Source organism: Leucoraja erinacea, chromosome 10 (assembly GCF_028641065.1).
Source record: "Leucoraja erinacea ecotype New England chromosome 10, Leri_hhj_1, whole genome shotgun sequence".
Taxonomy (NCBI): Eukaryota; Metazoa; Chordata; class Chondrichthyes; order Rajiformes; family Rajidae; genus Leucoraja; species Leucoraja erinaceus.
The window spans coordinates 34274019-34300298 of record NC_073386.1 but is presented as its reverse complement, the minus strand read 5'-3'; the positions used below and the strand labels follow the sequence as shown (position 1 = coordinate 34300298).

The window sequence follows — 26280 nt, the reverse complement described above, 5'->3', positions numbered from 1 at the left end:
GCAGGCCCTCTGTTGCTACTCTGTTCACATGCCTGTCTAAATGCCTTTTAAATTTTGTTCTCATATCTGCTTCCACTACTTCCACTAACGTTCCAGGTACCAATCACACTGGGTATGAAAAATGTGTTGTAAATCTTCCCCTTTTCACCTTAAAGCTATGCCCTCTAGTTTTTGATATTTCCATCTGCAGGAAAAGACTCCATCTACTCTTTCCATGCTTCCCATAATTTTATATACCTGTACCTCTATCAGTTTTCACCTCAGGCTCCAAAGCTGTCCTGTGTGAAAAGATTACATTCAGTATATTTGTATTCACTAAGGCATGGAAGAATGAAACAAGGTGTAATTGTAATTGACAAACTGACAATGAAATCTGATCGAGCTAAATATGTGAAAAATGGATGGTCTCAGGATACAAAAAAAAGTTAAGGACCAAAAAGGATCAAATGGGTGCAGCAGCATCTATGGAGGCGAAGGAAATAGGCAATTTTTTCGGGCCGAAACCCCTCTTCAGACATGAGGCGGGGGGGGAGGGTGGGCGGGACAAGAAAGATATTCGAGCATGGTCAAAAAAGGCTGATGGGGAGGAGGAGCCCGTAGGCTCGGGGGGATGGGAGGATTAATACAGCAGGGGCCTAAACTGAGGAAGGGGATTGGGAGACAGCAAAGGACTAACAAAATTGTTGAGGAGGAGAATTCAATCATGTTATTCATGCCCCCAGGATGCCATCTAAATAGGCAGATACTTTACCCAATATTATAATTCTGGATTAACGGAATATGAGGTGCTGTTCCTCAAATTTCCTGTGCTGCTCGCTGTGGCCATGGAGGAGACCCAGGACAGGGAGGTCGGAGACGGAGTGAGAGGGGGAGTTGAAGTGCTGAGCCACCGGGAGGTCAGCTTGGTTATTGCGGACCGAGCGGAGGTGTTCGGCGAAACGATCGCCCAACCTCCGCTTGGTCTCACCGATATGGTTCCCCTGGATTGGGGTGTCTAGAAAAAGCAGGTCATAGTCTCAGGATACAAGTCAAGAGGTTAAGGACCAAAATAGGATGAAATGTCTGCACTCAGATTGGTAAACCTGTGGAAGGCACTCCACCAGATGATTGCAGAAGCCAAGTCGCGGAGTATTTTTGAGGCAGAAAAGCCTCACGACACATGAGGCGTTAGGAGGATTGGTGAGAGGGTATAAACATGATATTGAGATAGACGAGCATGTGTCATGGTATTCAATGGCAGAACAGGCTGATGGGGCAGAATGGCCTACTCCTGCTCCAGTTTCAGATCCAATCTGACCTTGTTGAACCTTGACACTGCCACATCTGTCCTCCAAAATTAATATATTAGCAGATTAAAATTAGGAAGCCTAAATGCTGCAATTACTGGTTAACAATAGCTACACCAGATCAATTGGCACAAAATCTCAACAAATGAGTAACACGAACACACAGAACATTGTGTGAGAAGTGATAACGAAATGTGTAAACAATCATGTTATTGGGCCAGTTAAATGAACTTTCCAAACCTGGTTCAATTCCTAATAATTCCAGAACTCCAACTATTTATTGGCTAATTCAACCTTAGTTATCTTAGAATAAATTAAGAATGCCATCTAAATAGGTAAGATCTTTTGCGACCACAGAGCATCTCAAAATACTTTACAGCCAATATTATAATTCTGGATTATAACCACTGCTGTGAAAAGAAAGGCAGATAGAGTCATACGGCATGGGAACAGGCCCTAACATGGAAACAGGTCCAACTTGCCTATGCCGACCAAGATGTCCCATCTACACTAGTCCCACCTGCCTGCAGTTGGACCATATTTCTCTAAACCTTTCTTTTCCAAATGTCTTTTAAATGTCATTATCGTACCTTCCTCAACTACGTCCTCTGATGGCGTTGTATTTACCCACCACCCTCTGTGTGAAAAGCACCTCCATCAGGATTCTGATGAAAGATTATCTACTTTTAGAACATAGAACAGTACAGCAAAGAAATTTGCTTGTTGGCCTTTAATGTTTGATCCATATCTCTCTATTCCTTTACACATCCATGTGCCCATCTAAAAGCCTCTTAAATACCGCTATCGTATCTGCCTACACGACCCCCTGGCAATTTGTTCCAAGCCCCCACTACTATCTGTGTAAAAATCTTGCCTGCACATCTATACATGAGACATTCCTTGTACCTTGTAGCTATGCCCTCTAGTGTTGAACATATCAATTGGCACAAAAGGTGGGAAAATGTTTCTGACTGTCTCCCCCCTATATATGCCTCTCATAATTTATATACTTCCATCAGGTCTGCCCTAAACCTCTGACGTTCCACAGAAACATGAGCCAGTTTATCAGCATCATGCTCGGCACAGACATTCTGGGCCAAAGGGCCTGTCCTTGTGCTGTACAGTTCTATGTTCTATGAGCACATGGTGTATAGTCTGTGGATGATTGCTCTTAAGTGGATTGGTCCAATGAGCTCTTTTTAACCCGAATGATCGCAATAGGTAAAATGCCTTCCTCTCTGCTACATTGTACTCATAACTGAGGTTGCCAATAAGTGGGCCTAAGTGCCCAAAAGGTTGTTCAGGAATAATGTGACTCTATTTGAGAAGCAACAAATATCATACAAATATAGTGATGTTTAAAGAAATTAATAAAATATATTGAATCCTAGTTTTGATAATGACGAATGTAACTGTGAATGACTGTAACTGTTGCTGTTGAATATTATTTGACTGGAAAGACAAAAATATACATGTTTTACCCCCATTGTTCCATATAAATGTTAATTGTAGGCTTTTTTGTCATTTGGAAACTTCATTGAATATACAGCATATACTTGTTCCTGTGTGGGTGGCAAGCAGGCATTGCTATGGAGGAAAACAACACATATAATTAAAGAGCTTCCTGGCCTACTTTCAGACACCCACACAAACACAGAGCTATCACGATCCATGGTCCCTGTCAGAATTACTAATGTATTAAAGCTAAATCATATTAAAGCTGCTCGTCTAAAAAAAAAAAAATGTGAATGTGAAAATACATAAATCCACCCTACGTCTTCCTTTTGCTTATGAAATGAAAAAAAATCTTTTACCTCTTACCAGCATTGGAATTTTTGTTCACAACTCTCTGCATTTTAAATGATCTGAATTAAAATGAGCATTAATAAATGCAGCATTTCTGATGTGCTGAATACAGAATTTTTGTCCCGCTTTCATCTTCTGGGAAATTCCACTGACTCACAGGAATACCAATACAGAAGAAAGGATTTCAATAAACTAGAGCTCATTGAAAAAGTAAACGCATTAAAATTCTGATCTGGTAAACGTGCTTGTGAAAAGGGTTAGACATTAACCTGCTTTTACACTTTGAAGTTATTAAATATTATAAAAGGTCAAGGGGCTACTTAAGTAGCACCTACCTCAAGCTGAGTATTAAATGGATATGGACCCTCACAATAGTATAGGTGGGCCTGAGAATTCCAAGGAACTCGATTAAAACTGTTAAATTTGCAGCATTATTGAAGCAGGCACTAAATAGACTCAGTGGTGTTCGGATAAATCTGTGTAAAACCCACATTTCAACTACATAATTTTAGGCAATATCAAATAATTGCTTGGTTCTGACTAAGGTTGAAATGTTATGTGCTTACAAATGTTCATCAGATGTTGCCTAACCTGCCGAGAACCTCTTGTCTTTTTCTACTTTGTTTCACATTTTCTGCATCTACACTACTTTCTTTTTTTCTTCAAATAATTGTTTCCTAAATTGGAATAATTACATATTTAAAAAATCAAGAAAACTGCAAGGAAAAACTTCAGGATATACCAAAGTGGTTCACGGCTAAATATTCTTTTGAAGTGCACTCTCTTTTGTGTGAATCTCCAAAGAATTCTTCGATTGACAGCATCGCAGATTTGTCTAAAGGCTAAAAAAGGCCATGTATAGTGTAAAGGCCTATGTTCCTTTTGGGAGTTTTTAATTGCTGTATGGTGTTTTCAGCTTTAGGCCAGTCTAGGGTGGGTGTGAGATTTGACTGCTTAGTGTACTGTGGGATTGATTCAGGAATACTTGCAGCAAGCTCCAAAACTCAGTTGATTATTTCTTCCGATTGCTCCATCAAGTGGATGCTGACTTCTTCTTTAACCTTGACAATTGCTCCTCCATTCTTAGTTCTCCCAAGGATTGTTCCTAGTACGGGTGCATGGAGATGAATAGTCTCAACAGTGCTGAAGAATACACACAGGTTGTGGCTATCAGCAAATTTAGAATCTCCTAGATTCTATCCAATCACTATCCTTAGACCAGGTGCCCAAAACTGCTTCACATTGAATTGAATTGAATTGAATCTTTTATTTGTCATTCAGACCTTTCGGTCTGAACGGTATGTCGTTGCATATGATGCACTACCGCGATATGAAGACAAGAGAGTTTGAGGATTCAGAAAATCTTGCTAAGTATCTCACTTTAGTCAATGTAGCAGCAAAGAAACGATAATTACAATTGCCCTGTTTTATGCACATAATTATTATCTAGTGATGAGCATGGAATTGAATTACTAATACTTAGATTGGCGTTAGCTGGGGCAAGATGAAATACTGGCTGTAAATACTCAATTGTTAATTATTTTATCTCAGTCTGACGTGACCACGTGGAAGTGACTGGAGGACAACAACACAAGTGCCTGACAAAACTGGAAAGCATTATAATCAATCACTTGACTACAATTATAAATATCTCTTCATCTTCCCTTTTATGAAAACAGAATGGAAGGAGTCGGTAATAGATAAGAAAAACAAATTCAATAAATCCGAAACAAAGGGACTCTCAGTCCTGATGCGGGGGCTCAATCCGATAAGTTGACTATGCCTTTGGCTCCACGTTTGCTATTTGTTTTGTTTTTCAGATTCCAGCATCTGCCGTCTCTTGTGGCTTCGTGAAATCAATAGATTTTCAAATTGCAATCCAATTCCATCTCTAGCCCAGAAGTGCAGAAATTAATGTTTGTGGTTTGTGTCATTGTGCTGGGTGAGATCATCTAAGTCAGCAGAGAACGAAGATCAGACCTTGGATTTCATGCTATGTATGTCTCCGTTGTGCTGTAGTGATGCAACAACTGAATCATTGAGAGAGCGAGAAGACAAGGGTAAACTACAAAAAGCTTTATGAAAATCTAGATATGATTTCTGTAATATATGTAAGTAGGCTGTCACCAATTCTAAATCAAATCTAGATTCATTAAAGAAAGGCATTTCAAATTCTGAAACTACATTTTTAATTACATTATTAACATTTTGCTTTCATGTAAATGGAAGTTTTAGCATTAGTTTTAATGTACAGCATGGAATCAGGCCTTTCGACCCAGAGTCCAGTCTAACTATCCCTCGTACACTAATTATCCCAGTTTCACATCCTACACACTTGTGGGCAATTTACTGAAGCCAATTAACCTACAAACCTGCACGTCTTTGGAACGTGGGAGAAAATCGGTGCACTCAGTGATAACCCAGTCAGTCACAGGGAGAATGTACAAACTCCCAGAATGGAACGTTTCGTCAATATTAGATGTTTCTGCTTTAGTCACTGGTTATGTATTGCACATCTCTTTTTACTAATCAGGCTTCCACTAATTAATCTACATTGAATGGGTTTCTTTTTTTTTTAATTACAAAATATCTTCCAACAAGTCATATCATGAGGGTCATCCTTATTACAACAAAATAAAGTGACCTGTTTTTTTCTGTTTGCTCTGTACCTTGTTATTTTATTTTCCTTCATAAAATGTGTGGAAACTTCAGGAAATTCATTATATATATATGTCTGAAAAGAAAATCTTTAATCTGTAAAAATTAACTCTATAGTCTAAATTCATTACTGAGCCTGGGACTTTTCATACAGTGGAATGGACATTTAAAGGTAGAAATACCCTTGGGATACTTGCCCATACAATGTTTAGTCACCGTTTTATAGAGCTGGGAAAAATAGGGCTAGGTGGGAATGGTGGATGGGAAGATAATGTCCGAAAAGTAGTCAAGTCAGGTCAAGTTTATTGACATATGCCCAGGTACAATGAAACTGTTGTAATCAGCTTTGATGTTACAACTGCCTCTGGAAAAAGGAGGCAAACCATTGGTCTGGTTCAGTGGCAGCCTGTTGATATTCATGGCTATTAAGTAACAATAAGATTCTGATATCCCACTGGTTCAAAAATCATGATCAAACTCTGCACTCCAGGGCAAACCACTGTCTCAAAAGAAAAAAATTGGTAAGGAAAATGTTGCTTAATTTATTTATGAATGATGTAATTATACTGTAAGAGTTCTGTTTTAAAATAAAACAAACGTTTGCTGGTAATTTGCACAGATACATTTTAATATATTTTTGTTGGATTAACCATCCCCATCGGAAAGAATGATTTAAACATCAAAATGCAAGAGACATATTTTTTATCTAAACAACAATCAAAGCTTATGAGGGAATCCATCCATTGGAGAGATTTGGTATTTAGTTTTGCCTCATTGATGGTACAGCTGCTTTAAGACTTTTCAATTGATTTGTGGTTATTTGAAAATGAGACATTCTGTGCAAATGTAGACCATGTTGTACAGGAGTCTATTAAATCCATGCCTGGGTGTACCATGCAGGGGACATGGCTTAATAAGATGATATTTCACATCAGGGAACATTTCCCTTTCAGTTTGTCTCTTTTTTTTTGTTTGGATTTTTTCCCATCCACTTGAAGGCTGACTGCTCTCCTCTTTTCCAAAGTAAGCAACTCTTGGAACAGTTCCTGCACATTGTAATTGAGTTTGGCCGAGGTCTCCAGAAAAGAACACATCCATTTTGTGGCCAGAGCTTCCCCTTCGGTTGACTCCACTTCTCTCTGAGTCTCATCCGTCTTGTTCCCTACTAACATGATGGGGATATTCTGGACGTTTCCCTTGATTTGACAGATCTGCTCATAGATGGGTTGCAGTTCTTCCACGGACTGTCTGCTGGTCACAGCATACACCAGAATGAATGCATGGCCTTTGGAAATGGACAACCTCTGCATTGCAGGGAACTGATGGCTTCCTGTAGTGTCCGTGATTTGTAGTGTACAGATATTTTTGTCACAGCTGATTACCTGCCTGTATGTATCTTCAACTGTTGGAATGTATGTTTCTCTAAAAGTCCCTCTAACAAAGCGGAGGACTAAAGAGCTTTTCCCAACTCCTGCAGCTCCAAATACAACCACCCTGTAATCATTACTTTGCTCCGGCATTTCGAAAGATTATCTGGAGATTTGTGAAGAAGCAATATCCTTTGCAATTAGAGTTTGTTTTTGTGATGTGTGAGTCTAGTTCCTGACATTCCCACTGGTGTTAGATAGCTGGAACAGAACAAACATATGTATAATTAGTCTCATACAGTGTCTCTCTTTAATAAATATTACTTATTTTCTCCTTCATAACACAGCCCATAGAATGTCAACCTCGCCACTTTTGTTGGAAAACTGCCTTCTCAATATTTGCATTAAATCCAGTTTTGACTTTTTTTTTTTTGTTGTTGTTGTTGTTGTTTTTTTTAAATCTTTTTATTTGAATTTCACAGCAATTTTCATACATACAATGATAACAGACAGTGACAGTCAAGGCATAATTGTGCAACAGTATGTAAGTGACCCTCAAAGCCCTTACCCTTACCCACCTTCAACCCACCCGAATCAGGTCGGAACCAAACGGGGACAAACAACACACATACATACACATCCACACAAGATGTGTAAGATAAACAAAACAAAAAGTACTATAAATAAATAAATAGATAAATAAATAAATAAATAAATAAAAGGGTCACTGATAACAGTAAATAAGTAAGTAATTAAATAAATAAATGTGGGGGGGGGGGGGGGGGGTTAAGGGGAGAGCAGCTGCAGTAGAGCAGTAGAATGGTGGAGAGCACTCAGTCCTCTTCCGAGTCCGGGGACAAGTTGAGAGAGTTAACAAGTTCCAAGAAAGGGTTCCATGTATCTGGGAATGTCTTGGTAGAGCCTTTGAGAGAGAACCTAAGTTTTTCAAGCTTTAAATTGTAAAGCACCTCCTTAATCCAGCGGGCATGTGTCGGGGGACAGGTGAGCCTCCAGTTAAGCAAGATCAGTCTCCGGGCTAACAAGGTTGTAAAAGCTAGAACCCGTTTCACCGCAACAGAGAGGTTGGTGTTGGGAGGGTTACCGAAAATGGCTGACAGTGGGTTTGGAGGAATAGTCTGGCCGTAGGCTCTGCTTATCAAGTCGAAAGCACTCCTCCAAAAGGCTGCTGCGTTAGGGCAAGACCAAATCATATGGCTATGGTTGGCAGAAGATTGATTACATCTGTTGCAGGTGTCCCTAACAGTGGGGTAAATTCTAGATAATCTTGCATTTGTGTAGTGGACTTTGTGAAGGACTTTGCATTGGATTAGGCCATGACGGGCACATATGAAGGAAGAATGGATCAAATCCAAGGCAGAGTCCCATTGATGGTCTGTTAGTTTCGTATTCAGCTCACCCTCCCACGCAGCTTTTAATGAGGTATGAGGTTTCAATATAACCGACCCTAACAAGTTATACAAAACAGAGATGCATTTCTTCCGGTTGGGATCTAGAGCTAAGATGGTATCGGTCAGGGTTTCAGGGGGGCGATTTGGGAAATGGGGGAATGTCTTCTTCACAAAATCCCTAATCTGGAAAAAACGAAAAAGGTGGGAGTTTGGGAGGCTATAGTTGGACGAGAGCTCCGCAAAAGACGAAAAGATGCCATCCTTGTATAGGTTTTTGATACTACTGATACCGTTGCTATGCCAGGTTTTGAATGCGTGGTCTGTACTTGAAGGTTTAAAGATGTGGTTTTTAAGCAGTGGGGTCAAGATGGAAGGGCCTTGTAAACCAAAGTTTTTCCTGAGTTGACTCCATATCTTGAGCGAGAGGGACGCAATTGGGCCTGCACCCGCAGATGTTATAGGAAGGGGGAGTTGGGAGCATAGGACAGACCGCAACGGGAGATGTGAACTCGCCTTTTCCATGTGTACCCAGGTCGGTAGGTGGTCGCAATCATCATTCATCCAATACAGGAGTTTTTGCAAGTTAGCTGCCCAATAGTATCGCCTAAAGTCAGGAAGTGCCAAACCGCCGTCACTCTTAGGAGACTGCAGTATCGCCTTTCGGATTCTAGCCGGTTTGCTACCCCATAAAAATTTAGATATTGTCCTTTCTAATTTATCAAAAAAAGATTTAGTGATAAGTATAGGGACGTGCTGGAAAAGATACAGGAATTTGGGTAGGACGACCATCTTGACCAGATTTATCCGGCCCACGAGGGATAGCGGTAAAACTGACCAGCGGTCAAAATCTCTTTCAGCTTTCTCAACTAGAGGCAGAAAGTTTGTGTGGAACATATCAGATAAGGGTGTTGTGATAAAGACGCCGAGGTAGCGAAACCCGTCCTCTGCGCATTTGAATGAGGTTAAAGAGCGAGGGAGCTGCTTAGCCAATGAGTTGATCGGTAATAGCTCAATCTTTTGGTAGTTAAGTTTATAACCAGAATACGCGCCAAACCGTTCTAAAATATTCGTAATCACAGGGAGAGAGCTGACTGGGTTCGAGTTGTACAGGAGCAGGTCATCTGCATACAATGAGACTTTATGAGTTGTGTCGAACCGTGTAATACCTTTAAAGCCCTTCTCTGAGCGTAACCAGACCGCCAAGGGCTCTATCACGACAGCAAACAGAAGTGGTGATAACGGGCAACCCTGTCTGGTACCTCTCTGAAGGGGGAAGTGGGGCGACAGTGTGCCGTTTGTTTGTACTGAGGCCACCGGGGACGAGTATAATAGACTGACCCAAAGAATAAAACTGTTACCGAGGCCAAACCTGTCCATCGCCTCATATAAGCACCTCCACTCGACCCTGTCGAAAGCTTTTTCGGCGTCGAGGGAGACCACTATCTCCGGGGTCTCACTACTCGGTGAATGGATGATGTTAAGGAGACGCCTAGTATTGTGGGAAGACTGTCGGCCTGGTATGAACCCTGTTTGGTCTAACGAGATAATAGAGGGCATCACGTTGAAGACGGAGCGCAAGGGCTTTAGAGAGGATTTTGTGGTCCACATTCAGGAGTGAAATTGGTCTATAGCTACTACAAAGCAGGGGATCTTTCTCCTTTTTAAGAATTAGGGAGATAGTAGCCCACGATGATGCGACGATGTAAAAACGCCTCATTGTACATATCTCTCAGGACTGGTGCGAGGAGAGCAGAGAAAGCTTTGTAATATTCTACAGTGAAGCCGTCAGGGCCGGGTGACTTTCACAATGTTCTCCTGCAAAGCCTACTTTCTAATCACCATAAACATGAGTTTATTGAAAAAAACTTGTGCCCATGTTCTAATCTGCACAATCATCTCTCCCGAACAAACCACATTAGTTCCCTCTCCATCAATCCCTCACATTTAACGTTCAGAGTAGTCGTTCAAATTATTTCATGGCTCACGGGCCCTTTTCCTCTGAAACTGGATGCAGCTCCCTGAGAACTCTGTCTGTGACTTATTATGCACTGCCTGCACCCTTTGCGCTGCCATTGCACAATTGTTCTAGAATTCCTCCAATAACTCAATCTCTCTCACAGAAATGCAACGACCAAAAAAAAATAAAAAATTAATTGGTTTGTGTTAATTTCACAAAACGGTAAAATAGCACCATTCCCCAAAATAGCAATACAAGTTCCTGAACTCTCAAGATAATCTTTGAATTCAACTTTGTTGCAATAAAGCAGTGTCACTAATGACATGATGATTTTTTTTAAATCGCACGATAGGACTCCAAACTGCTGGCAAAAAATCCCAAGCATCGGAAAAGTAATTCCATATTTTCCACCAGTATGAACCGGTGGCCCATAATTATAATTTATTCTAACCAACATCTCTGTTGGAGAAAAAAGGGAGGGGCCATTCTGAGATCATTACACCTGATAAATTGAGGAAGAAGTCTATACTTAAGAGGCTGCTGACATTTAAAACGCAGTCCCAATGCAAGCGGCACAGTTGCCACATCCATTCTCGATCTGTCTCGATTCCATCGAAGTACATTTAGCGTAACAGTTGGCATGATTGGTCATCATATAAATGGAGTGCCCAAATCAGACATCATTCCCACTCCTGGCCGCAATCCTGCAGGTGACGAGAGGCATTTCCACTCGAATGTCCGGCGGGAACAAGACTTAAATTCCGCCGGTACAGCTGGTGAGCCTCCAGCTCCCGGGGCAGAGGTGACAATGCACCCAAGTGCCCTGGCAGAAATACACACCTACCGCACAGCTCGTTCATAAACTTCGCGACCAGCATTCCCGCCCAGTCCCAGCCAGTCTTAGAGGTGACAGCCCTCGGGGAAGGATATCCCTGGAAATGACTACATGAAGACCAGAGTGAGGAGGAGTGGGGAGGTGGGGCACACGGGAGCCTGACGTCAATTGTTGCCTCCTGACTTGGGGGTCGGTTCCCTTCCTCCTCCCTCGCCCTGATGTATTTTTTTCCACATACAATGCTCCAAAATAGCCTCCACGTCACTCCCATCTCCGATCACTCGCCTCCAACCACTTCCTCCACCCGCCACCCCAGCCCACGTATCCTTTCATTTATTCCTCCAGTCCCACCCCCTGCCCTGCTAGTTATTCTTGTCTTTGCAGACGGTCGACTGTTTAATTTAATTCTGCACGCGCAAATAATCCCTCTCGTCGCTCAATGTGTTCAAAATATATATTTAAATGAACACATTGTCTTAGCGTTGCTTTGTGTACATTGGTGAAATAAGATGCGATTCCTAACAAAATGCAATCCATGGGCAGAGATTCCCGGGTGAAATATATCCTGTATTCGACACCCTCTCACGGAGGCGGCCGAGATATTAACTCCAGGATTAGATTAATAAATAACAGCAATGTTAGTTTCGAAAAAAATGAAGAAATAGAAGCAGGGGAGAGAATAGCCCTGAATGCCTTCAGCACGTAGACACCGCGGGAGCCAGCCAGGCACTGTGACAATAATGTCACGAGTAATCTGCGGACGTTATTTAAAACCAATTTAACTGAAACATCATCATATTTCTTAATTGGAGACGAAACATTACTCTTCTACCCTTACATTTGTACGTACCTCGAGCATGATTCTTGATGATTTAAAAAAAACGTAAATAGAATTCCTGCGTATACTACTTGCCATGTAGACAGCAGGGTGAGGAAAGCCCATTCCCCGCTGGGGGAGAGTTGGCTGTATTTGAATGAATGGACGAAACTATAACCGTTATTTCAGTTAAAACAGATTAACACCACTTTTTTTTCTGAGATTGTAATTTCTTTCCAATCTTCTACATTCGGACCCTTCGAAGTCAGTGTGTGGGGGAGAAGCGGGATTGCCTATCGATTTTTCGGAAGAAACCACCCCGTTTTTCATTCATTATTTTGTGTGTGTGGAATTGGACGGGAATATTGAAGAGGCTAACCGGGGAGGCGTGGCGTTACAACGAGTGGCCAAAGATGCTCGTCCCAACCAATCCGTGTCCACGGTCACCTGCCAAGCAGCACACTAGTACCAACCTGATCCATACTGATTATACACACACTTGTCCCTCGTCATAAACGTCAATGTTGACAGAAGCACCTCCATCACTTTTTGACACTCTTCTTGATATGTCAGTTGAAAAGTTGGGGGTGTAGGTGTTGGGGGAATAAAGATTCTTTGAGCCTGGGGAACTAAGAAGGTCTCCAGTTTGGCCATGAAACAACAATGGGAGGACATAAATGTCTCAAATTGGATAGTTTAACACAAGATCACAAACAATGAAGGAGCAGGAGTTGGACATTTGGTCCCTCAAGCCTGCCCTGCTGATCTTCCCAAGGCGCCAAACTCTATTTATGGTCTAGTTCCACATAGCCCTCATTTCTTCAATCTTTCAAAACTTAGCACCAATGATCTTAGCACCAATGATCAATATCAGAAATAAGCCACCAATCATTGAGTGTTTGCTGATGTTTAATTACTTCAGCAAACGTATCAGAATGCAGTAAACTATCAGCTCACATTATGTTCAGTGCTTTACACGTCCACATCTTGTGCAACAACAAGCTCTGCCAGTCCTCATTCCAACTAATATTCTTGTGCTCCACCACATCTACACCAACTACCGTTATTTCAGCACTCACGTACATCATGACAGATAGGTCAGTCAAGCATATTGCAATACACTAATTAAGATTTTCCCCTCAATCTCATGGAAGACTTGTCACACAGCCTCTACCAGCAGCAACTGACAGGCAGTGCTACATTATGCATATGCTTCAATGTCTGGATATGAAGATACTGTTCAATAGTGAGACAGTAGCCATGCAGTCTGTGGGCAATGGGGGAACATAAATGAGTAGAAATGACATTAGGCTTACATCTCCCTTTCTCCGCATCCTACAATCTCTTCTGATTTACAAGATACAGATATGTAGGATTATTTCACTCTGCCTTCAGCTTATACCTAGTCTTTCCCCTTTCTTGGGTGAAGGTATTTATTATCCACTAGTACCATCCCACATGTGTCCTTGCCATCACCCATTAGCTGGCTAGCCCAGGTGGCTGTTACTCATACTTAGGCTGCCCTGTCTGATGTTGAGACACTTCAGCACAGAACTGCTCAGTCACATTTCACAGTCTCTTCTGCTTGCAAGTGAATAGCCGACCTGAGAAAAGCTGAGGTGATTGAGGGAGAAATACACAAAATCGATAAAACACGAAAGCATGGATGGAAAACTAACACTATGTGCATGCACTAAGATGATTAATTGTTTCTTGTTTGATTTTAACCTTGATTATGCATAATAATTTGATTTGGAATGTTAATTACTGGGATCTTTTATTCATGATGTGTGCTTGTGAATGCTGGGACAATCAGCAATGAAGGAAAACGTTGATAGGAATTGTGGTGCTACAGGCTTTTGTTGCCTATATCTGTGCACTTGTTTGTGGCACGCCAGCATTTCTAATTGCCCATGAAAAGGGGCAGCTTTCCCTTCACAGAGTTTGAAGAGGTTGACCCAAAGTGCTAGTAGGTAGGGAGTTCAAATACTGAAAACACATCTGAATTGTACACTAGTTGCACACAAAAATCCCATCAGTGAATGTCAAGAACACATAGACTGGTGTAGATTTACAGATGTTCTGCTGTGCTGAGAAATTGGATCAGAATTCTGAATGAATCCATTAGAGTCCACTAGAAAATGGCCCAGCAAATGTTCCGTTTATACTTCAGTGGACCCCAGACCACCGTGAATGCTCTTCTGGAGCCCAAGAAATACAATTAGCATTTTGGAAGGTTTCCACACTGAAGTTCAACTCCTCCTACAACCCTGATACCTGACCTGCCTGCTGCTTCCAATTCTGAAATGGTTATGGGTAGGAGGGGGACGGTAAGTGGGAAATAGCTATTTAGCAGCCACAGCTTACTGATGGCATTTAAATGAAGCCTAATTATGACTGTAACTGGAGGACTGACACATTGCTGCACTTTGGATGTAATTAATTTTCTTGGAAACAGTTTCTCCCTCAACTCCTAACTCTGGAATCAAATTCTGCTTCCTCAAACTTACTCTATCTGAATCTCTCTAACCTTTTATCCACTGCCCTTTAGTCTTCATCTCTCAACACAATAGCTTGTATTGTGGCTGTGCCTTTAGTGGGGTTTAGTTTAGTTTAGAGATACAGTGTGGAAACAGGCCCTTTGGCCCAGAGTCCACACAGACCATCACCCACCCTTGCACTAGTTGTAGGTTCTCCCACTTTTGCATCCTGCACACTAGGGGCAATTTACAGAAGCCAATTAACCTCCAAACATGCACGTCTTTGGAATGTGGGAGCACCCAAAGAAAACACATACAGTTACAGAGAGAATGTAAAGCTTTGCACAGACAGCACCCCTTGGTCAGGATCGAACCCGGGTCTCTGGCACTGTGAGGCAACAGCTCTACCACAGCACCGTTGTGCCACCATGAAATGTCTCTGGTTGTTTTGCTGCTACTCTAAATTGCCTTAATATAACTTAAATTCTATTAGTGTTTGAGGGTGAAGTTAGTTTCACAATACTATTAATTGGGAGATCCATTGTCAAGGATGGAACCAAATGGGAATATCTGGATAACAAGGACATCTGCATCAGATTCACAGTGATTGACTATAATTCTGCCTTCCACACCATAATCCAAATGAAAATAATCTCCAAACTCCTGGACACACTCCCCTCTTCCATTGGATCCTCTGCTTTCTGACCCATAGACCACAATCAGCAAGGATAGGTGACAAAACATCCTCCATGATAATGATCAACACTAATGCCCTGCAAGAATGCATTCTCCCACGCTTATTATATTCCCTCTGCACTAATGCTTCAATGGCCTAATTCTGCTCCATCTCAATTTACGTGACCCTGCCCCCTACACTGGTATCAGCTGCAAACTTAATTTACATGCTTGCAGATGACACCACTGTGGTGGACCAGATTTTGAACAATGATGAGGTGGAATACAAAAAGGAGAAAGAGAGCTTCAGAACAAGGTGTCAAAACAACAACCATCCTTCAATGTCATAGTCATACAGCATAGAAACAAGCCCTTTGGCCCAACTCGCCATGTTGCATTTACACTAGCCCCTCTAACCTTTCCCAGCCATGTACAGTCCAAATGTATTTTAAATGTTGTTATAGTACCTGCCTCAACTACCCCCTCTGGCAGCTCGTTCCATATACCCACCATCCACTGTGTGAAAAAGTTCCTGGCAGGTTCTTATTAAATCTTTCTCTTCTCACATTAAAGCTGTGCCCCCTGGTTCTTGATTGCCCGACTCTGAGTAAAAGACTGTGCATATATCCTATCTATTCCCCTCGTGACCTTATACACCTTTATACAGCATTTGGAGGAGAACGTACACCAGGCATGAATTGTAAGTTTGCAGATGACACTGAAGTGGGTGGTATTGTGGATAACAAAGATGGTTGTCAAAAATTGCAGCAGTATCTTTGATTGGTTAGGCAGGTGCGCCGGTGTTTAATTCCGAGAAATGCGAGATGTTGCATTAGATTTTGGAAATCTAACCAGGGTAGGACGCATGCAGAGGGTATCAGGGGAATGCCTGGGGAATGTTGTAGAGCAGGGGGATCTAGGATTGCAAATATGTACGCACGATATGTTAGTCAGAGAGGTGATTAATTCTAACGTGAATAACATGTGTGACATGTTTGCTACCTAATCCGGTGAGTGAACAACTCAATCGGACAGAGGACACATAAACAGCGGCTCGAATACAATGCAAGTTACATTCAGCACCGCTTAATACAAATTTGTAAAAAAAAAAGCACAATGTAAATACATGGTATTTTGTTTCAAGAAATATACTTGGTTTCTCCGCGGCTTTACATTTTTTAACGTATATTTCACGTGAAGTTTCCTTCTAGGTCCATTGACAAGGTTTTGTGAACAACACACGCTCTGATTATAAACAGGTACAGGCGTCGCTGCTACGAAGTAACCACCATTGACACGGAAAATGTTGCAGAAAAGCTTCTTAGATTTCCCTCGCGTTGACGCCCACGCCATATTTTAACCTCACTTTCTGAATCGCCTGCACATTATGAACATTGATTATTAGTAACCTCATCCATGTTGTTCAAATGTGCATCTGGATGCAGTGCCCAACGCGGTAAGAATGGATGTTTTACAGAGAGGTGTAAACATACTAGAATCGATCGTTCCCTTCACATACAGAGAAAGTTATATGGCATCGCTAAAATCAATATGCATTCCGAGTATTAAATATAATCGTTTATACTCAATGTTAAACGATTACAGATCATAGAAATGTAGTGAGTCCAACGCGATTGTAAACGGCTTATATTTATACGGTCCAAATGGGAAAAGCCGGTTTGTGCCAAGTGTATCTGAGTGAGCCGCATACAGAAAACCACTGAAATCTCGAATTCACGAGTTCAGAATTTACAAATAAAGTACTAAGAGAATCATAGGAACAGAAAACAGGTCACATAATTTATATAATAAGTAACCACCATTCCAAAATCAAATAGTATCGAACCAAATGAGTTCAAAAGAGATGGACAAAGCTTGAAAATAATCAGAGGAAATTCCCTGAAACACTCAAATACATCAGTACCGGCAGTTGGTTCCCTAACTGTAGATCTATGCGTTGACAGAGGAAAGTTCTACAAAAGAAAACGAGCTACTTTCTGGGGAATTCCTCCGTCTTGGAAGGGCTTTGAAGAGTTTTTCCCACAATTAAACCAGCTTGTGCCAAATTACATTGGTATAACTCGTCAGACGCATTGTGGCAGCTGCGAACCCTCACAGTTTACATAAAGATAATAGCATCGATATTCGCCAAGGCAGCAACTTTGTTTATCTAAATGCCACTTTTAGTCTCCAGTTGATTTAATGAGTATTAGAAAAAATAGGACAAAATCACAGGTACATATTCTCTAAACGCTGGTGGCAATTCTACCGAAACTTACCAGACGATGGAAATAAATACTTCATTTAAAAAGACCTCTTGAAGGCTGCAGATTGCTGGTGAGACACTTTTGGAATGCTCTTTTATATATAAACAGCCTGGAAGCTCCGTAGAGATTGTGTGGGCAGAGAACGACCAGCATGTTCATTCCAGATTAAATTACAGTGGTGGAAATCTCCTTCAAAATAAGAGTTACATTTCGTCCTGAAGACAGTGCACTCCCGTTGTTACCAAAGTAGTATCTTCAACAAGACGGCATGTGGCTTTACTTCCTGTTGGTTGAGTCAGTGTCACAATACAATGAACACAATGTGCGAATCAGAGCAATCAATTCGTTTGAAATTAAAGGAGTAATAATCTTGAAACAAAAGTTACTAATAAACATTGCACTTTTCCTCTACTGTGTTGCCTAATGATCGATCCATGCACATTTCTGAGTGACAGAGGACAGGTCACGCTAAGGGAGAAATACTCCACAGGTGTTACTTGACATTCAATGGCATTTCTATGGACAAGTCCCACCTTCACCATCCTGGGGAGCCCATTGACCAGAAACAGCAGGACAAACCTCATAAATACAGTGAGCAGAAGAACTGGTCTGGGAATTCTGTAGTGAGTGACTCACCTCCCAACACGCCAATACCATCCTTATTCTCCCCCTCTACATTGGGGACCTGGGGTGGAGGGTATTACACCGAGGAGTTCCCTGCAACCCGTTTCTCTCGCGGTTCACAGACTCGCCAGCCGCCTGCCACTTTTGCGGGCTGGAAGAGTCTGTCTACCACGTGTACATGGAGTGCGTGAGGCTGCAGCCACTGTTTGAATATCTAAAGGGGCTGCTCCTTGCCTTCTGGTTGCATTTTTCACCCACTCATCTTTGGACACCCTGTGCGTAGGGGAGGGTAGGGCTGATGATTTCCTGGTTGGGTTGCTCCTGGGCCTGGCCAAGCTGGCCATCCGCGAGTCAAGGCGCCAGATGGTGGAGGGCTCTACCCGAGCCGGCTGCCTGCCCCTTTTCCGGGGATACGTCCGTGCCCGGGTGCGGATAGAAAGGGAATACGCCCTGTCTACGGGGACCCTGAGGGAGTTCCGCGACCACTGGGCACCGAGGGGGGTTGAATGCATCCTGGACAAGGATTGCAATATAGTTGTTTAGCGGTTGCTTAGCATATTTGTTCGTCTTGTATTATGGTGGTGTTTTGTTTTATTGTATTGTAAATACTATTTTAATATTTGAATAAATATTTTTGATTAAAAAAAAAATTAAAAAAAATACCATCCTTATAACCAAGAATGTGACAGGATATTTTCCACTTGCCTAGATGAGTGCAACATTAACACAGTACTGAAGAAGCTTAATATCATTCATGACCAACATCCATGACCTACTTGACCTGTGCAGGAAGGAACTGCAGATGCTGATTTAAACCAAAGGTGATGCAAAAAGCTGGAATAACTCAGCGCGACAGACAACATCTCTGGACAGATGCTATCTGACCCGTTGAGTTACTCCAGTTTTTTATGTCTAGCCTACTTGATTTGGTGTGTGTACACATGTGCCCTGACATATTCATGTATATATAGTGCATATGTATATTTAATTACATATCTGTATATACATGTGTGTGTGCGTGTGTGTGTGCGTGTGTGTGCGCGCGCGCATATATTCATCATTCTAAATATTAATTCCCTTCACCCTGGTGCACAGCAGCTACTGTGTGTATCGTCCACACAATGCATTGCAATGACTCCAATAGCACACCTGTAACATTAAGGAGGACAAGGGCAGCAGGAGAATGGGGGCACCACCAACAGGTTCTGCTCCAAGTCCGACATCATCCCAAATGGAGATGTTTTGCCGGCCTTTCATCATTGCTGGATCGAAATCCTGGAACTCTCCATCCAAGAGCACCACGGGAGCACCTTCACCAAAAGCAATCTAGTCTTTCAAGGACGTGGTGCATCACAAACTGAAGTCCAATCAAAAAACAAAGGCATATTTAAATAAAATCATTTTAATCCTTCATGGATTCTGCCTCCCATTTATATCTCCCAAGTACAATGCAGTAAATGGCGATTTTTCTGAAGAACAGTCACTGTCCCAATGCAGGAAACATGACAGCTAATTTATAGTCGCTAAGTTCCATCAAAGCAAATGTCATTCTCACCAGTGAACTTTAAGTGGGAAAACTTTAGTCAGGGGTTGAGGACCTTACAAGAGGCAAATAGGATAGCTTCTGGCAGACTACACACGTATGCACACACAATACAGACACTTAAAGAAGTACACACATATTTATATGTACATATAAGATATTGGGTCTTCATCAACTGGGCCAATGGCTTTAGGGATGGAAGATGGTGCTTAATTCAGATAAATGCAAGGTGTTGTATTTTGGTAAGACATTTTGGTAGAACTCGTACAGTAAAAGGCAGGGCCATGCAGAGTGTTGTAGAATAGGAGTGCACCTACATAGTTCTATTTTACTTCGGAGTCACGTGAGTGACTACGTGAAGAAGCCCGCCATGACGCATGCGTGTCATATCGCTTTCACGCTTGCGAAACGACAGGCAGGGTGGAGCGTTCCCCCGCAGCGGTAAGTTTGAAACCGCGACCTGCGACAGATGCATTTTCGCTGCATTGGGGGGAAATTGTTTATTTACGCATTCCCTCCTTTCTGCCTCATCAGTCGGGTATTAAGGAAAATACAACAAGACTCTGCGTCTGGTATTTTGGTAGTACCCGATTGGCCTACTCAACCATGGTTCCCAGTGGTATTAAGCATGGTATTAGAACCATGTATCACCATCCCACATAGACCAGATTTATTGCTACATCCCGTAACAAGGGATAGCCACCCATGCCATAAACATTTGAACTTATTAATTTGTAGAGTTTAAAAACACCTCTACTACAACTGGGACTGACGGACCGAACAGTGAACATCATCTTGGCGGCCCAAAGACAGTCAACCAAAAAACAGTATCTGGTCTATATCAGGAAGTGGGAGATGTACTGCCATAAAAACAACATCACCTACAGAGACATGAACATCCCGTCTGTTCTGGAATATCTGGCAGGCCTCCACTATGATGCGGGGCTCAGTTATAGTGCCATCAACTGCGCCAGAAGTGCCCTATCAACTTACCTATGGCAGGGGACAGAGCGTTACTCTGTTGGGACTCACACACTGGTAACAAAACTTATGAGGGGAATTTTTAGTGTGCCAGGCTGGTCCTGGCACACCTCAAAAGCTGCCTACCTCCCACACTGGATCCCTATCAGTTTTCCTACCGCAAGAACAGGAGTACGGAGGATGCCATCTCAACAGCACTTCACTCCGCCCTCTCCTACCTCGACAACAGAGACACTTACGTAAGAATGCTGTCATCTAATCAGCATTCAACACCATTATACCATCAAAACTGATCACCAAACTCGGTAACCTGGGCATCGACCCCTCCCTCTGCAACTGGATACTGGACTTTCTAACCAACAGACCCCAGTCTGTGAGGTTAGAAAAGCACACCTCTTCAACCCTCACCCTGAACACCGGCGTTCCACAGGGCTGTGTGCTGAGCCCCCTCCTCTACTCCCTCTTCACCTATGACTGCACACCTGTACATGGTACTACTACCACCATCATCAAGTATGCAGATGATACAACGGTGATTGGCCTCATCAGCAACAACGATGAGCTGGCCTACAGGGAGGAGGTCCAGCACTTAGCAGCATGGTGCGCTGACAACAACCTGGCCCTTAACTCCAAGAAGACCAAGGAGCTCATTGTAGACTTCAGGAAGTCCAGAGGCGGCATGCACACCCCCATCCACATTAACGGGACGGAGGTGGAACGTGCTTCTAGCTTCAGGTTCCTGGGAGTCAACATCTCCGATGACCTCTCTTGGACCCACAATACCTCTACTCTGATCAAGAAGGCTCATCAGCGTCTCTTCTTCCTGAGGAGACTGAAGAAGGTCCATCTGTCTCCTCAGATCCTGGTGAACTTCTACCGCTGCACCATCGAGAGCATCCTTACCAACTGCATCACAGTATGGTATGGCAACTGCTCTGTCTCCGACCGGAAGGCATTGCAGAGGGTGGTGAAAATTGCCCAACGCATCACCGGTTCCTCGCTCCCCTCCATTGAGTCTGTCCAAAGCAAGCGCTGTCTGCGGAGGGCGCTCAGCATCGCCAAGGACTGCTCTCACCCCAACCATGGACTGTTTACCCTCCTACCATCCGGGAGGCGCTACAGGTCTCTCCGTTGCCGAACCAGCAGGTCAAGGAACAGCTTCTTCCTGGCGGCTGTCACTCTACTCAACAACGTACCTCGGTGACTGCCAATCACCACCACCCCCCCCCCCCCCCCCCGGACACTTATTATTATTTATTCAAATCATTTGCTATGTCGCTCTTCAAGGGAGATGCTAAATGCATTTCGTAGTCTCTGTACTGTACACTGACAATGACAATTAAAATTGAATCTGAATCTGAATCTGAATCTGAATTTAATACTAATCCCCCAAGAACCAGGTACTCCCAAATATGGGATGTAAGTATTGTCCTGAAGATGCTCAGGAATTGGTCTCCAGCAACAGCTCTGTCCCTACACAGACTGACATTAAAAACAGTCAAGCTAATGGCATTGGTCACGGCACAGAGGGTACAGTCACTGCATAAACTAAGACTGGACAACATGACTTCCTCAACAGAAAATATTACGTTTCATATCTATGATTTAGTAAAGCAGAACGGACAGGGATCAGCAGGCCTCAATATACAATTTAGGTCATACCCAACAGATGACCGTCTGTGTATAGTAAGACATCTGTCGTTATACATGGAGAAAACGAAAATCCTAAGAGGCAATGAGACGGCACTTTTTGGTCAGCCACAAGCAACCACACAAAAGAGTGATGGTCCAGACCATCTCAAGATGGCTGAAACAGGTGCTAACACAGGCTGGGGTGGATATTAATATTTTTAAATCTCATTCCACCAGGGCTGCAGCTAGATCGGCAGCGATACAGTTGGATGTACCAATGGACCAAATCCTCAAGGCAGCAGGATGGTCTGGGGAAAAAACATTCCAATTATTTTACAACAAACCAGTAATGAAACCTGGAACGTTTGCAGAAACAATTTTAAGTTCTGTAAATTAATTTAAACCCATAAAAAGGGGTTATAATTTTGTGTTAATAAATTTTATGATTTCAATGTTGAATTCACAGCCAAATTATGTTAACACAATTCCTCCTACAGTCATCAAGGCAGACGTGATGCATGGACTCGTTTCCACGGCATGAAATCACAGAGCTTTAAAATCTTCACGTAGTCACTCACGTGACTCCGAAGTAAAATAATAAGATTAAACGAGAACTTACCAGTTTGAAGTATGATCTGTACTTTAATAGGAGTTACGATGAGGGATTACGTGCCCTCCGCTCCCACCCTTGATCATATACTTAACTGGTATCTCTTCTCTAATCTTACTATGTTTAGTCATTACAGTTATCTGTAATTTCACACCGCTGCTTTGAAGAATGATACGCATGCGTCGTGGCGGGCTTCTTCACGTAATCCCTCATCGTAACTCCTCATAAAATACAGATCAAACTTCAAACTGGTAAGTTCTCGTTTAATCTTACTATTAATGTGGCAACACAGGTAGATAGGGTGGTGAAGAAAGCATTTGGCATGCTTTCCTTCAGTAGTCAGTGGATGACCGATGAAGGCAAGCATGCCAAGGTCAGGACATCATGTTCTAGCTGTACAAGACATTGGTGAGGCTACACATGGAGTACTGTGTTCAGCTCTGGTTGCACTGTCATAGGAAGGATGTACAATAATTGAACTGGAAAAGGTACAAAATAGATGTACTCCCCCCTCTCCAGAGCTACCACATCCTTCCTGTACTGGGGCAACCAGAACTGCACAACAATCCAAATGCAGCCTAACCAAAATGTTATAGAGCTGCCTCATGAATTCCTAACTGTTACATTTAATGCATTGACCAGTGAAGGCTGCAAGCTAATATGCCTTCTTTAACACTCAATCTATTTGTGTTACCGGTTTCTGGGAGTTATGGATCTGGATCCCAAGACCTTTCTGCACACCTATGCTTTTAAGGGTCACGCCATCAATTGTACGCTGCGTTTGATCAGTGGATTTCTTTTTTAACGTCTTTAGAGGGCAGACCGGCTTTGTATTAACAGTAGGTGAAAAAGGAAGACAGTTTTTCCTGGCGATCGATAAATTTTCATTTACCTATCTCCCAATATTAGCTTGCCAGACCCTGCTCAAGAGTTTTGGCTGATGATGTAGGAAGAAGAGCAGTTGGCTTTCCATAGACGCTATGGGACAACACCACAATTAACAGATATAAAGGGCAATAGACTATAAATAATAGTCTACTGACCATTGTTAATTAACAAAAAAATCAATATACATTTTCCACAATGATATCTGTCGTCTGCATCTCAGCACAATTTTTTGAAGTTAGTTCATTCTTCAGACTAGTTTAGTTTCGTTTATTATTAGTACATGTACCGAAGTACTGTGAAAAGCTTTTGTTGTTTGCTTTCAGGTCAAAAAGATTATACATTAATACAACCGAGTCGTCCACAGTACACAGATAAAGGATAAAGTGCAAGCATTTAGTGCAAGGTATAACAATCCAAATAAAGATATAAATCCAATAAAGTCTGATAAACATCTTTCAAAGGTCTCCAATGAAACATAGAAACATAGAAAATAGGCGCAGGAGTAGGCCATTCAGCCCTTCGAGCCTGCACCGCCATTCAATATGATCGTGGCTGATCATCCAACTCAGTATCCTGTACCTGCCTTCTCTCCATACCCCCTGATTCCTTTAGCCACAAGGGCCACATCTAACTCCCTCTTAAATATAGCCAATGAACTGGCCTCAACTACCTTCTGTGGCTGAGAATTCCAGAGATTCACCACTCTTTGTGTGAAAAATGTTTATCTCATCTCGGTCCTAAAAGATTTCCCCCTTATCCTTAAACTGTACCCCTTGTTCTGGACTTCCCCAACATCGGGAACAATCTTCCTGCATCTAGCCTGTTCAACTCCTTAAGAATTTTGTAAGTTTCTATAAGCTCCCCCCTCAATCTTCTAAATTCTAGCGAGTACAAGCCGAGTCTATCCAGTCTTTCTTCATATGAAAGTACTGACATCCCAGGAATCTGTCTGGTGAACCTTCTCTGTATTCCCTCTATGGCAAGAATGTCTTTCCTCAGATCAAGAGACCAAAACTGTACGCAATACTCCAGGTGTGGTCTCACCAAGACCCTGTACAACTGCAGTAGAACCTCCCTGCTCCTATACTCAAATCCTTTTGCTATGAATGCTAACATACCTTTCACTTTCTTCACTGCCTGCTGCACCTGCATGTCTACTTTCAATGACTGGTGTACCATGACACCCTAATCGGCCACCATTCAGCTAATAGTCTACTTTCCTGTTTTTGCCACCAAAGTGGATAACCTCACATTTATCCACTTTATACTGCATCTGCCATGCATTTGCCCACTCACCCAGCCTATCCAAGTCGCCTTGCAGCCTCCTAGCATCCTCCTCACAGCTAACACTGCCCCTCAGCTTCGTGTCATCCGCAAACTTGGAGATGTTGCATTCAATTCCCTCGTCCAAATCATTAATATATATTGTAAATAGCTGGGGTCCCAGCACTGAGCCTTGCGGTACCCCACTAGTCACTGCCTGCCATTGTGAAAAGGACCCGTTTACTCCTACTCTTTGCTTCCTGTCTGCCAGCCAGTTCTCTACCCACATCAATACTGAACCCCCAATACCATGTGCTTTAAGTTTGTATACTAATCTCTTATGTGGGACCTTGTAGAAAGCCTTCTGAAAGTCCAGATATAACACATCCACTGGTTCTCCCTTATCCACTCTACTAGTTACATGAGATAGATAGGAATTCAGTACCTCATTCTAGCTGATGAGAGGACCGTACAGTTGCCTCATAACAGCTGGGAAGAAACTATTCCTAAATCTGGAGGTATGTGTTTTCAAACGTCTCTGCCTCTTGCCTGATGGGAGAGGGGTACAGAGGGACTGATAAGGGTGAGACTGGTCCTTGATTATACTGGTGGCATTGCCGAGGCAGTGTGAAGTGTAGATGGGGTTAATGAAAGGGAGGCTAGTTTGTGTAATGGTCTGGTCTACGTCCACAACATTCTGCAATATGTGGTTTTGGATGGAGCTGTTTCCAAAATCAGGATGTGACGCATCCTGTAAAATGCTTTCTACAGCGCATCTGTAGATGTTGGTGAGGGTTAAATGGGACATACCAAACTTCCTAATCCTTCTATGGACGTAGTCATTAGTGTGTTTTCTTGGCAATTGCTTGGATGTGGCTGGTCCAAGATAAATTGTTGATGATATTTATTCCCAGAACTTGAAACTTTCGCCTATCTCTACTTCAGTGCCATCAATGTGTTACAGAGTATGTGTACCACTTCGCTTCCTGAAGTCAATAACAATCTCCTTTGTTTGCTGGCATTGCAGGAGAAGGTGTTGTCTTGGTGAATATATGTCTTTACTAAAGGATATGATTGATAATGATTATGCCGAAATTGTACCAACAAACCAACTGAATCAAAATGATGGAGAGCTTTGGTACATTCCGCACCATGGGATGTATCACTCGAAGAAAGGGACCC

General features: G+C 42.5%; 1 protein-coding gene across 2 annotated transcripts; it reads right to left on the bottom strand.

The window, feature by feature from the left end:
- Positions 1-6370: 6370 nt before the first annotated feature.
- On the bottom strand, positions 6371-18773 carry LOC129701013 (GTP-binding protein Di-Ras2-like). 2 transcript variants are annotated; one of them, XM_055641915.1, is made up of 2 exons: positions 17570-18773; positions 6371-7378 (listed from the first exon to the last, which is right to left on the bottom strand). In XM_055641915.1, exon 2 carries the CDS (start codon positions 7268-7270, stop codon positions 6677-6679), a length of 594 nt encoding a protein of 197 aa, XP_055497890.1. In that variant the 5' UTR covers positions 7271-7378; positions 17570-18773; the 3' UTR covers positions 6371-6676. The 2 variants fall into 2 exon arrangements, with proteins under 2 accessions (XP_055497890.1, XP_055497889.1); XM_055641914.1 differs by lacking the exon at positions 17570-18773 and adding an exon at positions 12169-12437.
- Positions 18774-26280: the final 7507 nt, after the last annotated feature.